Consider the following 15,149-nt stretch of genomic DNA (forward strand, 5'->3'; position numbering starts at 1 on the left):
ACCTTACACAAGCATCTGGCATCGACCATCGTCTGATTACAGCATACCATCCACGTGCCAATGGTGCTGCTGAGCGTACAGTGCAGACGGCCAGCCAGGTTATCAGCAAGCTAGTGGCAGGACGCAAGGCGACATGGGACCGCTGTGTTCCTTTCGCACAATATGCAATGAACACCAAGATTTCTGCACGTCATGGTTTTACGCCTTTCTTTGCCATGTTTGGGCGTGAGCCAAACATGCTTGCCGACCACACTGATGAAGAGCTGCTGGATGTGGAGGCAACCACTGAACAGATCGAGCAGCTACGTGAACGTGCACTCAGCATGCGAGGCACTCTCTTTACAACAGTGGCACAGCGCACAGCTGTTACCAATGACAAGCAAACTGCACGATTCAAGAACAGGCACAAGATAATGGAGTTTGAGGTTGGAGCAGCAGTCCTTATCCGCGGCGAGCGCATGCACAAACTTGAGGCCAAGCATACTGGTCCTTACTGCATTGTCGCTATAATAGCACCTGGCACCTACAAATTGGAGGATATGACACGTGAACCACTGCCGCGCAATTATACGACGTCACAGCTTATTCCTCTTGCATCAGCACCCGACTTTGATGAGACTCACGCCGAGGTGTTAGCCATCACCAGGCACAAGAACACACGTGGTGGTATCCGCTACTTAGTTGACTGGCTTGATGGCGACAGCACCTGGGAGCCGACAAGCAACTTTGACTCACTGGATCTGATTCAGGAGTACTGGGACAAGATTAGCGACCAGTCTCGTAGGGAGTGATGTGGTGCCCAACACACATTTCAAGCCACTATCTTCCCTTTTCAAGAATCAAGATCGCCATCATGGCCACTATACACATTTCTGTTATTGCTGGCTGACATCAAGGAATACCATGATGTTTACAGCGCTGCCCACACAGCGCTGCCCCCTTTTTCAGTTAAGTAAGTAATTTTTAAGACTTGAATATATCGATTTAGACCCACATTTTTATAGAGCACGACAATGTCCACTTCGTTTTGGAATACTCTAAAAACAAATCAAAACACGATAGGATATCTGTCTCATAATACAAAGGCGTTGGATTTTTGAAAAAAAAACTTTAAGCAATGTGAGCAGCTACAAGCATGCAAACATTATGATTAAAAACAGAGACGACAAAGAGGTGGACGATGCTGACACTTTTGCAATGTATTCTGACAACAATCATTTGTGTAATGCAAATAAAGCTAGTTATAATAAATATTACTTTAAAGATACTACAAAAAGAGCTCACTATTTGGAATTCGCTGTGCGCATGAAATATCATAAACATATTTCACGCGTCTGCGCTGTAACGTGACGCAGCCCCCATTTCTGATGTCACAATTTGTATGTTACTGTGAAACACAAAGGCCTATTTAATATAGGTACGTTAGAACTTCTTTTGTCAGTTTGGAAAATTGGTTCATTTATGTTGGAATATAGGGAACGTTCTATGAACGTGTAGATAAAGTATAATGCTATGAAGTTTATTTAAATAACAAGTGCTATGCACTGTGTAAGATAAAGAAAAGAGAACATATTGCTCTGGTCACTGTGTGACTTATTGTTTGTGTGGCTAAACAACCAAGACTGGTTAATCAGTTGATCGCCATCAACCAATAATTTAAAAATGCTTCATAGAGGTAACTCTGGTACATGGGTGGCAGGTGTGGTGCCCGGGCCACATTTAAAATTTTTCCTCCTGTCTTTAAATATGAACACCGTCAAGAAAGACATTATTGCCGCAATATTCATTTTTGATATTGCTGACTCACATCAGGTGTCAATAAAGACCTTTACAGCGCCGCCCACACAGCGCTGCTTTTTTATTTTTATATCAGATGTCTTTTAACATTAATTAGTTCAATTTTATCCCTTACACCCACACTCAGGCATTGCAGGAAGTAAACAATGTATTTAAACCAACAGTCATATCAAAGTGCTGTGGTGCTGACAGGAAACTTAATATACTGGTTTTTGTGGTGCCCAACACACATTTCAAGCCACTATCTTCCCTTTTCAAGAATCAAGATCGCCCTCATGGCCACTATACACATTTCTGTTATTGCTGGCTGACATCAAGGAACACCATGATGTTTACAGCGCTGCCCACACAGTGCTGCCCCCTTTTTCAGTTAAGAAAAGTAATTTTTAAGACTTGAATATATCGATTTAGACCCATATTTTTATAGAGCACAACAGTTTTGGATGACATTATACTGGTAGAGTAATTTAGTTTATTAAATATAAAGTAAATATCATTCATCATATGTTTCTGGCAATCTGAGCACTCAAGAATATTGCATGTGAGGTCTAGGCTATAATTTTATGTGTCACATTCGTTTTTATTCCTAATTTTGTCATACACTGAGTTGCCTGTACCCATATGCAATATTGCTTTCTAACAACTTGCAATAGTGTCAATTTTAGTTTATAAGCGTGGCTGACACAGTGTAAATGAAGCAGCCAGTTGTTTGTTTTTTAAATTTACCAATCCTTTGGTAAAAATGTGTACAAAGACATTCAACCTCTTTTTTAAATTGCACCTCAATAGAAGGTAAACAGAAAAATATTTTTTAGTCAGCTACTTTAATATACAGTACTGCAGGATTAAGGTGAGTAAATTATCTATTCTCATCAAAATAGGCAGAGCTTGCATTTTTTTGTTTCAAATGAAATGTAAAATGAATTACTATTACTAGGCCTGGTTTAAGTCAATAGATAATTCTATAAAAATATGTCTATTTATTATCTCCCAAATGTCTAGTCCAGAAAAGAGAGAGGGAATCACTGTAACGCTCTAGAAAAATGTGGGTCTAAACTAATATATTTTTATGTACCAATAACTGCTTAAGGAACTACAAAAGGGGGCAGCGCTGTGAATATAATGTTTTTCCTTGATGTTGGCCAGCAATAACAGAAATGTGTATAGCAGACATGAGGGCGATCTTGATGCTTGAAAAGGAAAATAGTGACTTGGAATGTGTGTTGGGCACCACAATCACAACAATTATTGTTGTGATTGTGCGCCTTTATAATTATTTACAAGGGCGCTGATCGTCATTGGCTCAACCAGTCAACACCTGGTATATTAATAAGTACAAGTTTATTTGGCTTACAATACTCACCATGGAAGCTTAATGTCAACGGTATTCATTGTCGTCATGACTAATGTTGGAGAAGTGCCATAAAATAAAAGTGCGGACCGTAAGCTTTGTATTTTTTACGGTAGCTAAATAAAAACGACAATATTTTGTGTTTTACAATAACAAAGGTAATCATGTGGAGTATTGGAAACCAAAATACAAAAACATATTGCTTTTGTAAAAGCCCTTTTTTAAAAAATATGCTGCAAGTGTCAAGACAGCAACGTGCATGGTTGCAGAAACAGCAAACTTACAAACTTGTTTGCTGGTAAATTGGTAAAACGATGACAAAACAAGTGGTCGTTTGCTAAATCTGAATATGTCGCAAACCCAAAATAACATGTATCTTTGTTTTTTTATAAAATAAATGGATATAGTAATTTTTACAATATATGTAGCTATCAGCCAAGGCCATGTGCAGGTACAAATGCATTTTTGTGATTTTAATCAAAGCATTGCCAGCACGTAGGTATAAAAGCGTGTGTCATGCTTTTTATTTAATAAAATGGTTGCTAAGATATGTATTTGAATTTGTTTTATTTTCTTACCTTTTTAGACAAATATTTTGATATGAAAGTTTGCTGCTGCTCAGAACAACTGAAACATATTGTGCATCGTTTTGTGTTTACAAGCTTTTAAAAAATGACATAAATCGAACGTTATGGGTGTTACCAATCATATTTTATCTCGCTCTCGTTGGTTCTGTTCGTGTGGTTAACAATAAATAAAGCCACTTTAAATATTGAGCAGCGCACCAAAACCAAATATCATTGGTTTCTAAATGTAAACACGCGGGAATTTGTAGATTTTTTTGGCAGTCATTTTTGTAGGGTACAATACTTTTCTGACGCAGACTGAAGCATGCTTATTCTGGTTCATGTATTTAAAAGGCCAGATAGCCATACTCAAAAACATGCTATTTTTTCTTTAGCTTATTTGTTCCCCTTTATACTTTTGTCTCCTTATTACACTCTTACAACTATTTTTGGCGCTTTCTGTTGATCAGATTATTTGCTTTTGCTTGTTACAGAATTTTACTACTCATTACCCAGCTCACCCATTTTTTAAATATTTTTACTTTTTACGATGGTCCAGATCATCTCTATTCTTGTCTTTGCCGATGCCATGCTAATATCCTTTGTTAGTGCTGCTCCTGTAAAGGATATTCTGGCTCGTCGCGCATATAACCCCGTAAACCGTTATCGGGCACCGACCCGGCCTCAGAGACACGCAATTGCAACTTCCATCAAGTTGACCATAACTTCTACCAAAAAGACAACAACCGCCATTAAGCCAACCACATCTTTTATTATGCCAACCACATATTCTATTAAGTACGTCACAACCTCCATTGAGCCAACCACCTCCGCAACCACCATCATTGCAACCACATCTACGACTTCCGCAGCCCCAGAAAGCACGAAGGCACCTTCCGCTCCGGCCGACTGGTGCACCAAGATGCTCAGCCAAGTCAATGCCATTTGCACCAAAGCTGGCAAAGCTGCTCTGGTGCTTGACAACCGTATGGTTCTCATGGCACAGAAACAGTCCGATTACCAGTTCCAGATTAAAAAATGACACACGATAATGTTTTTGGCGCTCTTACCCAGCGCTGCACCCAGGTTGGTGTCAAGTGGTGGGGTGTTGCTGAGAACGTTGCTGCGGGACAGAAGGATGTCACTTCGGTTGTTATCGCTTGGAAGAATAGCGCCGGCCATTATACTAACATAGTTGGAAACTACAATATTGTTGGTTTTGCTATTAACGATATCTACTGGACTCAGACATTTGCGCTGATCTAAAAATAGAACAACGCTTGTATTTTTATATTTTCAACTTGAAGTTCAATAATATTAATATATACTGACAGCGCGCGCAAGCATGTGTATGTTGAACTATTAAAATTCACAGCGGTGAATTTGATTAACCATTGACCTCTGCAAATCAAGGAACGTTTTGAATTAACTTTATAATTACAAGCGGAAAATGAACAAAGACACGAATTTTGCTTTTCATTTGCTTGTTAATTATTTTTAACAGCTACTTTATCTGCCTTGTGTTTTGTAAAAAGAAAGCTGTCATAAGTTTTTATTGCCAATTGCTTTTTTATAAAGGGTTTTATTGGTCGACTTAAACATTTTTACATTTATTCCTTTTGATATCAAGGCCCACGCTTACATTAATTTGCATTTCAGTTTTTTTGCTCTTGGTTCCGCCAGACAAATTATATTTTTGTCTATTGGCCCAGGAATGTTGTTTTTGGAGTTTTAGTTATTATTGCTTTATATTTTTACTTACATATTTTGTACATTTGTGAAATCTATATCAATAGCCCGCTTACTATCGATGCTTTTATTTGCTTTTATTTTGCTGACCACTTTAGTGGCCGCCGTTTCTACAGTCGATTCCCTGGCTCATCACAATTACAATCACAGGAATATAATTCAAACACAATCCCAGGTGGCCATAATTACAACAGAACCGACGTTTCTCAAAAAATACACATCCAGCCACTCAGACCAGCAACCCACTGTCCCCGCCACCACGGCCAACAGTAGCATTATTGCAACCGCATCCACAACTTATGTGGCACCGGTGAGCATGGTGACTCCTTTGAATTTGGTCGACTGGTACATTGAGATGCTCAACCAGGTCAATATTATCCGCGCCAAAGCAGACAAGGCGGCGGTAAAACTGGATATTCGTCTTAATATCGTGGCACAGGATCAGGCAGACTACCAAAACCAAATTAAACAGGTCACTCATAGTAATCCCACGGGTACGCTTGGCGAGCGATGCACCCGGGCTGGTGTCAAATGGTGGGGCATTGCGGAGAACGCTGCTGGGGGTCAAAGAGACGTTACCTCGGTTGTTACCGCTTGGAAGAATAGCAAGGGACATTATGAAAATTTGATAGGTAACTATACCATTACTGGATTCGGTGTTAGCAATTATTTCTGGACACAGGTTTATGTTCGTATATAAAAATGAATGTTAATATATGGCCTGTATATTTTATGGCAATGCCAATTGTTTATTAAAGCAAAGAACTGAGTAATTTAATCAGTTGTTTTTTAAAAATATAATCTCTCGCGCATAATGCATTTGCTACTTCTATTCCAACAGTTGAGCAAAAATACCTTGGTTGTAAGGTTGATACAGCCGGCCAGTCAGCCAGCTGATTTCTGGCTTTAAAAAACAGTTGCAGTCAGCATCTAAAGAATAAAAACAGAGTAAAACAATACACATGACCGCAGTTGAGTGGAGCTTTGTTGATGTAGCATTGAAGTAGGAATTGTATGAGAAAAAAAGAGTGATGGCTGCGCTTATTTTTAATTCTTTAAAAAATGGCATGTTAAAGAAAGTATGTGATTGGCGCACCCTTTAATTCACCTGTCTTATTTCTGCTACAACCTTGGCCACTGGCGCAGTGGCCTCTGATTGTGTGCCTATAGTTAATGCAAATAAGAAAAATAATAAGGGGTGGGTAGATGGCTGAGTTTAAAAAATAAACCTACAGCCCTTACAAAAACCAAAGCATATAAATAGTGTGCAAGCCGCGCCCAAGGCCAATTATTGCCTATTATTTTCTTTGTTTTTTTACACTAATACCTATTTATTACTCCTATATATATTTATTTACATTAATTACCAACCATGTCCTGCAGCAACCACACAGTTCCAAAAGTACAGCATAAAGGGAGAGTGTACGTTTACATAGACTTCAGCTACCACACAGAGTCCAAAGATTTTTGGCAAACTTATCTTGAAAATAAAACACTAAAGAATATAAAAACTGAATTGGCTAAAGAACTGAAAATAAAAGAAAAGCAAATTACTTTTACAGACATCAACAATAAAATTATTACAAAAATGAACAAAAAAATAAATGAATATGCAGGTGACAAACATATACACGCGGCTGTCGCTGCTAGCAATACTAAATTGCCCATGCCTATATTAAAAAATATGTTTACAAGATCAGGGACGTAAGGGTTTTGTTAGTGAAATATAAAAACAATGTGATAGTATATTAATTTGAGATTAATGAATGTACGTTTAGATTACATACCAACTGAATGCTGGTTGCTAATGACCATTCACAAACGGCGATGTGCGACAAGTGAGCGGTTATTTAAACAGTGTCTCGTAAATCAAATAATAATAACAATAATAAAAACTACTGATAAGACAACTCACATCTATAAACAACAGTGCCAGACGCCAACTAAGCATACCTTTTTTATATTTTAAACAATGTTGATTGTATGTCTTTGTTATTCTTTTTTATCCATTCTTTAGCTTATTTTTCCCATTAAATTAATACAAACTTGTTCTATCTGAATGCCGCATACAAACACATTTAAAAAAAGCATAGTCCATGCCGATCAGGGCATGGTTGGTGTCCAAATGCTTTTCCTTGGCACGTTCTTCATGAGCACAGCTCACACGCACAAGAAACTGGCATTGGGCGCAAGCGTATACCTGATATGGTTTGCACTCGTATACTTGGCGTGTCAAAAAATACGACCAACCGCGCACAACAACGAAACTCGCAGAGCGCTCTACGTAGTAATCAGCATGTTACAGGGGGTGGCAATGATGCTGGCTACATATAATACGGCCAAAGCTGTCTCATTGCAGATGATGTCGTCATTGTGGACGGTTGCAGGAAATATTTGCCTTGGTGCTGTTTCTGGAACCAGCCTTGGGTTCTACATTCTGGCGATGAGCGACATGGGTTTAGTGCACAGTGCCGGGGGGAGCGCTGCGCTTATTGTTATTTGTGCACTATTGATGTCGGTATCAATGGCATGGGTGCCGTCGCAGTCGTTTGCCATGTGTTCGGCAATTCTGGGCGCGTACCTGTTTGTGCTCGGCGTCGATTGCTTTGCGCACACTGGGTATCTAAGCCATTTGTCTGTTTTTACGCACTTGGGGTTGAATGCGTGGTATTATGCGGAGCCCAGGGCTATGGTGTTGCAGGCGGTTGCGTTGGTTCTGGCGCTGGTGAGTGCCGCGTGGCAGCGGTGGTATGCGTTGACGCGGTTCCGGACTATTTTGCAGACCAATGGCTTTTTGGGTTTGGGTTTGGGTTTGGGCCCGGGTTTGGATGCGGGACCAATGCGTATGCAAAACGAGTGAAATTTTAAAACCAATAATGAATTGGCTCGGTTTCTTTCTCGTATGTCGCAAATAAAAAAGCAGAGGCAATTACAAATATTTAACTGGTGAAAAAACAAGGAAATTAACCAAATAAATTGGCACATTGTAATGTATTTATATTTATATATCCGAATGTGCAGCTCAAAAATAGTGTAGTGAATATTGTTCCATGCTGACACCGAGAGCAAAAAAAAACAAAATGTTAAAATGCACATATTGAGCGTGTTGCACTTCTTTAGTTTAGCATTGTTGTCCAATATTGGGTGTTATGATCTGATTGATCAAAAAACCGGACCGGTTCGGTCATATTTTTCTTCGATTAAACAACAATAACAGCAGAATAAAAATATAAATTCATCAATGTGCGGTATTTTTCATTTTTTGCATGCATTATTTTTATTACTCAGACAGAAACTTACAGATATAGTGCTCGGATAACTGGCCCATTTTTCAATGTTTGTTTTTGATTTATGACATCAAATATTTTCTTTCTTTCTTTTTTTTAGAGACAGAAGTAGTAAAATCATATTGTTTTTACCACTTGAACCGAAAAATAACTCGGAAGCACAAGCAGAAACCCCTATTGTTATAAAAAACAGACCGAGTGAGAAGGAGAGAATAATGAGATGGTATTTCAAGCAGAAAAACAAGCAGAAGCATGCAGATAGGACGACATGCTGGCCAGGGTTGGGGGGTGATAATAAGGTGAGGTGAGAGAGCAGGTGAGTGAGTGAGAAATATGCATGCAGCTCTCCCTAAAATAAGAGAAAGCACGTAAATCTCCAATTAATAGTGTCCGGATTTGCTCAAAAGAATACAAAAAAGAGAGAAATAAATGAAAAGCAAGGATTTTCCTTTTGCCTTCAATTGCCCTCCCAAGAAAAGAAAACAGGTTGTGGTCAGTTTCATCGACCTCTGCCTCGAGAATTTTAATACAAGCAAAAAATTCACACTCATCGAGTTTCTTCTTGCATATAGGAGGCCTGCTGGGCTGGTGAATCAGCAGGCCAACCTCTCCAAAAACTCAATACTCACCTAAAAGCGATCTGGCTTTATTTTTTTAACGCCCAAAATGATTTTTTATCTACCGCTCAATCTGCCTTATTTCAATGCACGCTTTGCTTGCCGCTGTCACAATCACAATCACTGATGCGAGTCATTGGATACTTCCAAGCATGTCATATTAACAAAATAGCGTAGAGAATATAAATTAGTCACAGTGGTAATAGCAATCAAACACTACAGCATCTGGGCCAATTCATTTATTAATCTGTTTTTGAATTATGCCAATCGTGATATGCACCATGCGCTGGATTGTATTTGTATGAACCAATACACAAACAGCATTATGTGAAAAGGAGGCGCAGCAGCACAAAAAGGGGGAAAGAATACCCTCATGTATTTTTTATTTTTTATTTGGTTTGGTTTGGTTTACTTTTGCTTTCCAATTTATTGTCCGGGACAGTGTTGATACGCTCAGCCGGAATCGTATTCCTCGTGAGAAGCAGAATAAAAACGAAAGGAATATTGTAGTTTTTTCCGCGCTATACCCGGCATATTCTTTATTCATTATTTTTTATTTCCTTTATGCTTGATGAATAAAAAAGAGGGACAAGCAAGATTTTCACAAAAAAGCACATAAAAGGATCGTTTACTGCGCACGAAAAATAAAAAAGCCGAGCAAGCAAGCAAGCAAAAGCAATCGAGTGACATAAAATAGCATCAAATCATTTTCTCTCAACCCACTTTCACTACCAGACTACACTCACTGACTGAAGGACAATCACTCACGCGGGCCCAGAGTGCGGAAAATAAAACCATTTTGCTCACAATTCATTCCCAACGCTCGCTAGCTCCCTCCCTTTTGTATTTTCTTTTTTGAACAAGCAGACCGCATCCGTTTTCGCTCTTTTTCCCAAAAACAAACAAATCCGGCATTTCAGCCCAAAGTGCAGAATCCGTTTGACTGACCACAGTGCCTCCTATTATTTTTCTCTGTTGCCAGAAATATTGCACTCGTTGAATTTTTATATAAAGGTCCAAAACTTTTTCCCTGAGCCTTCACTTTTTTCTTATTTTTTGTTCTTCAGCTCACTCGTTCCTCACACACCTCCCCACCTTTTCTTTCTTTCATTCATTCTTGTCCCCCTTCCTGATTCTTAGTTATCCACTCAACTTGTTGGCCCATTTTATTCTGTTGACCAGAATTTTTCAAAGCCATTGCCCGTTCTTTATTAGCAAGTTCTCCCTTCCACTTCTTTTCGATACTAAAAACGCTTTGTTTGAAGAAAGAAAAAACATTTCTCGTTTCACTATCCCACATTCTCCATCCATTCTCTTTGTTCATATACCCCCATATTCCATTTATTTACAAACAATGGTTCAAATTTCTTCCACTTTGGTTTTTGCAGCTACTCTGCTGAGCTCATTTGTCAGCGCCCTCCCCATGGCTGATACGCTGGCTCGTCGCGACTATAACGAGGTCAACACCAACTACCAAGCGCCCACCATTCCTCAGGCCCAGCCGCAGACGGTCACGGTCACAGTGACCAAGTACATCAAGGACAACAACGTCAACTACAGCACCCAGGAGCCCGCATACACGACTGTTCAGGAGCAGCCTGTGTACAGTACATCCCCAGCGCCCGTCTACACCAGCGTGCCTGCTTCGGCGCCCAGCTGGCAGTACGAGATGCTTAACCAGGTCAACGCTGTCCGCTCCAAGGTCGGCAAGGCCCCACTGCAGCTTAACAATGGACTGAACACCATGGCGCAGGGCCAGTCCGACTACCAGAGCCAGATCCGCAAGATGACCCATGCGAACTCTGCCGGTAGTCTCGGCCAGCGCTGCACCCAGGTTGGTCTCAAATGGAGGGGCGTTGCCGAGAACGTTGCTTACAACTATAAGGACGTCACAGCAGTTGTCCAGGGATGGGTGAATAGCCAAGGCCACTATGCTAACATGATCGGTAACTACAACGCTGTTGGTTTTGGCGAGAATAACCTTTACTGGACCCAGGACTTTGCGTTGATCTGAAAGCTCCCTCGTTTTTTGGATTTTGATGCGTCTTTTTTGGGCGAATTTGATGGGTCTCGGATTTTTTAGTACTCTCTAAAAGGACGAAGGTGACTATTGCCTTGGACACGCTCCCCCTTCACTTCTCAAGCGCGCATTTGAAGCACCAACATTTGGCGGCATATTTTTTATTTTGGGTAGTCGCAACGACGATATGTTGTAGAGTTGATCTCATTTCATTAGTCGTTTGGCGGCGTTTTCTCTCTCGCAATACTTGTGCCGCCCTATTTATTTGTGTTTTTCTCAACGTTTTGTTTTTGATTTGGACTTGGCATTGTCATCTCTTCTTTTTTACTTTCTCCTTCCAACCTTTTATTTCTTGCATTTTTTAATAATAAAAAGGACACTGTATCTTCTCCCTCCCCATTTTCACTTTTTGAATGATATTTATAATGGACAATAATTATACAAAAACAAAGTGTTTGCTTGTTCACTAAGCTTGCCGCAAATACTTTACTGTTTTTATTACTGACCACTTTGGTCATAAAAAAGCATCTAGAAAAACAATTTGCAGTAAAAAACCCAACATTTGTCGGGTGTTTTCTCTTAATATTACCGTATCTCAACGGTAGGCCATATCGTTGGGCAATTATCTGCGGACACAAATTACGACTGTATTTTTCTGGCAACGCAATATTGAAGCCACCGGTATAACCGCCCAAAAATAAGCAAGCAACCCGAAAAACAACAAACAAAAATCATATTTCTTAAAATGCTATTAATATCAAATAAAGATTGATATTATTATAAAATAAACCGAAATTTGCTTTGTTTTTTCGTTGAGCCTACTTTGGCTAAATTTCAAAATTAGCCAAGTGCGGATAAGCATGCTTGAAATTGTGCAAATAAAATAATACATGCCATTTGAGAACGCCGTGTACTTGTCACACTGGCTGTGCGCCAAAAAAGTTGTTTTTATCATATTGTAGAGTGCTTTTATATCGTCCAAATTGATCCCCAAAATATTACAAGTCCAAGTCGGTCTACAGACTGCGACAGCATCTTTTTTATCCCAACTAGATGCTCTCAAATGGGACCCCACAGCTTGATTGAGTTTATGTCTTCCTGGAAGCGCACGCCTAAAGCAACTTTACAAGCTTAGACCTCCCCATAGGGTCAGTAGCTGAGTGTCAAGCCGTTTAATCTTTGTGAGGCCGCAGCTTGCTGCATATCAGCTTGAGAGTTCCCCACGCTCATTGACAATAGCATTGAGTGCATTTTGTGTTGGAATTCAGAGAAACCATAGTGGCAGCAATGCCTGACAACATTGGACCCCCACATGATGCATTGCCATCACCATTATGTTTATTATATTTTATTATTATTGACCCATGTGCAGAATGCCAAAGATGTAGTGCTTTTCTTTGGCTTGAAAAGTCGCTTCCTTTTTCCCTTCATTCTTTGTCAATGTGTAAAAGAAAAACCAATTGCCTTTCTTTTTATACATGTTATTCATTTTTCCGCATTCAGCTTTTTTTATTTTTATTCCTTTTTTCCTTTCTAAATCTCAAATCGTATTGTCAAAGAAATAACATGTTTGTCTTTTTTGCAAGCGCATATCACAAGTAAATAATTGCAGTGGCTGCCATTGCACTCAGACTATAAAATACAGACATATGGCTCCCGCAACAACAACAAAAAAGACATGTTTATTATATAAACATTTTTGCATTTTTTTGCATCTTCATTTCATTATTTATTATTTCATTATCCATATTATTTATTTACCAACAATGTATACACGCAACGGCTCATTCTTAAAAATAGTATTATTTATAGCAGTAATTTTTTCCATCCTGGGATGCACAGCTGGCCTGGCAATTCCAATGAACAATCTTTCCAAACGCATCTACGGAGGATTTGTCGTGCCGAGCAGTATGGCTCCATTTGTCGTATCACTAAGCACCCAAATTGGAAAAGTATCGGGTATGTGCGGCGGCACAATCATATCTCCGCGGCACATAGTAACAGCAGCCCACTGCGTTATTCCACCGGGCAAAAATGGTCCAACCGCCGATATCACCATTGGGCACCAATCCACGGACAAAGACAACCAAGCGTATGTGCACGCGAAAAAAGTGACATTGCATCCGAGGTCGCTTGTGAAAGGCTCTCTGGACATGGACTACGATATTGCGGTTGTGGAAGTGCCAGAGCTTACATTTGACATCGGCACTCAGCGCGCAGTTATATACAACAAACCATTGGTAGTGGGGCAGGCCATGCTGGCAATGGGCTGGGGGAAGGCTGAGTCTGAAAGTATCGACCGGACGGAGTTGCGTGGCTTGATCACCAGCGTTGGTAACTGTAATGGAGGAAACAAATCCTCGTTGACTTCTGATGGCCCAGTGATTTGCTCCTTGGGCGACAATAGTCCCGGTCGCAGCATTTGCAGCGGCGACTCTGGCACGGCTATTGTGGTCAACGACGGCGGCATGCTGAAGTTGACCGCATTGAACAGTATGATATCGCTGGTCGATAGCGCTGTGGATTGCGGAAGCATACAAATGGTTTCTTTTTATCTGCGGATTTCATATTTCATTGATTTTTTGGTCGGCACCACTGGACTCTCGAAAGAGTATCTGACTGGCTCAGCGAGCACAGATACAATTATGTAAAAAATGAATAGTGCACACGTACATATTATTTGTTAATGATTTTATTGTCATAACGCAGTAAAACAATATAAAACAATCAAATTACTTGGTGTCCCTGGTCGGTTGGTCGCGGATGGACTGGATAATAACATTGTAAGCACACACAGCCTCATCAATGACCATATAGACAAAGCCGTGGGGCCACTTGATGTAAATCATCGACACATACTGGTGGACAAACTGGTGAAATTGCATGTCTTGCAGTGGAAGAATGGGCGGATACGGCTGGTCCTGCGATGTGTCCACTCCAAACGCCAGCGCTCCAAGCTTGGCTCGCATTGCCGCCTCGCTTTTATCCAAGCCATGGTACCGGTGCGCAAGCAAACGGCCAATGACAGCGGCAAAATCCCAGTCAATAATTTCTAAAAGATCCTTGGCTCCCAGCGGTTTTGGCAGCAATGCAGCATCGTTGGCAGGTATATTTTCTCCGGTGGCTCAAAACGCACGGATAAGCAAACGTCTGTTGGCAAGCCACCAGTTTTGACAATACCGTTGATTATTTGCTCGTTGGTCCAGGCTATGGCAAACAGCGTGGTGTACATGACGTATGGCAGCGGCAAAACTCTTCCGTATGAGCGCTCCATGACCTCGAGCACCGTGCTGTATATTTGAAACTGCATGCCCTCATCCACCACGGGTAATTCGGTGCTCTGTGTGTCAGCGTAGCGCTTGTACATGTAGTAGTATATGGGCCGAATCAGACATTTTGCTTCAATATGGCGCGCGAGAAAACCTTGCACTGCGCGCAGCTTGAGATTTGCAATCTGGTGGCCGGCGGCCATTGCGTAGTCCATGCAAGCCAAGTCAGCATCCTGCCACAATTTCTGGTTCTGCACTGCCTCGTTGCCACCCAAGATTGGCATTAGCGGCTGTCCTGTGTGCGCCGCGTCAATATTTAAAAACACAGCAAGCTGGGTGTTCCATTGTGCTTCCGCCAAAAAGCCGAGCTGAGGTAGCGGCGTTGTTTAGAACCACGGCTGACTCGCAGACCTGAGCGGCTTCGGCAAACTCTAATGATTGACCTTTGACCAGATGGCTAATTACAACGCTGTGGAAGTAGGCGCTGCGGAAG

The 15,149-nt window shown here is 40.7% G+C and overlaps 5 protein-coding genes across 5 annotated transcripts; 4 read left to right on the plus strand and 1 right to left on the minus strand.

Annotated features, from left to right (window-relative positions):
* Window positions 1-5,779: 5,779 nt before the first annotated feature.
* On the plus strand, window positions 5,780-6,360 carry BX661DRAFT_171508 (uncharacterized protein; the record flags this gene model as incomplete). Its single annotated transcript, XM_051533709.1, has 3 exons — window positions 5,780-5,866; window positions 5,936-6,095; window positions 6,305-6,360. 3 exons carry the CDS (start codon window positions 5,780-5,782, stop codon window positions 6,358-6,360), a joined length of 303 nt encoding a protein of 100 aa, XP_051391333.1.
* A 1,148-nt stretch (window positions 6,361-7,508) lies between these two features.
* BX661DRAFT_183596 (uncharacterized protein) lies at window positions 7,509-8,522 on the plus strand. Its single transcript, XM_051536266.1, has one exon. The coding sequence runs from the start codon at window positions 7,523-7,525 to the stop codon at window positions 8,321-8,323; it is 801 nt and encodes a 266-aa protein (XP_051391334.1). The 5' UTR covers window positions 7,509-7,522; the 3' UTR covers window positions 8,324-8,522.
* Window positions 8,523-10,790: 2,268 nt separating this feature from the next.
* On the plus strand, window positions 10,791-11,381 carry BX661DRAFT_198852 (uncharacterized protein; the record flags this gene model as incomplete). The annotated part of the gene is made up of 1 exon (XM_051538270.1): window positions 10,791-11,381. One exon carries the CDS (start codon window positions 10,791-10,793, stop codon window positions 11,379-11,381), a length of 591 nt encoding a protein of 196 aa, XP_051391335.1.
* A 1,711-nt stretch (window positions 11,382-13,092) lies between these two features.
* BX661DRAFT_183599 (trypsin-like cysteine/serine peptidase domain-containing protein) lies at window positions 13,093-14,090 on the plus strand. The gene has a single exon (XM_051536267.1). It carries the CDS (start codon window positions 13,154-13,156, stop codon window positions 14,036-14,038), a length of 885 nt encoding a protein of 294 aa, XP_051391336.1. The 5' UTR covers window positions 13,093-13,153; the 3' UTR covers window positions 14,039-14,090.
* Window positions 14,091-14,113: 23 nt separating this feature from the next.
* BX661DRAFT_183600 (uncharacterized protein) lies at window positions 14,114-14,988 on the minus strand (the record flags this gene model as incomplete). Its single annotated transcript, XM_051536268.1, has 2 exons — window positions 14,114-14,511; window positions 14,553-14,988. Coding segments are annotated over 2 exons (828 nt in total), but the record flags the coding sequence as incomplete, so codon positions are not given.
* Between the last annotated feature and the right edge of the window lie 161 nt (window positions 14,989-15,149).

This window comes from Kickxella alabastrina, assembly GCF_025024165.1.
Source record: "Kickxella alabastrina strain RSA 675 chromosome Unknown BX661scaffold_13, whole genome shotgun sequence".
NCBI lineage: Eukaryota > Fungi > Kickxellomycota > Kickxellomycetes > Kickxellales > Kickxellaceae > Kickxella > Kickxella alabastrina.

What these genes read in the sequence shown, in the direction of transcription:
- BX661DRAFT_183599 (XM_051536267.1), top strand. Translation starts at nt 13,154, where the DNA reads ATGTATACACGCAACGGCTCATTCTTAAAAATAGTATTATTTATAGCA.
- BX661DRAFT_183596 (XM_051536266.1), top strand. Translation starts at nt 7,523, where the DNA reads ATGCCGCATACAAACACATTTAAAAAAAGCATAGTCCATGCCGATCAG.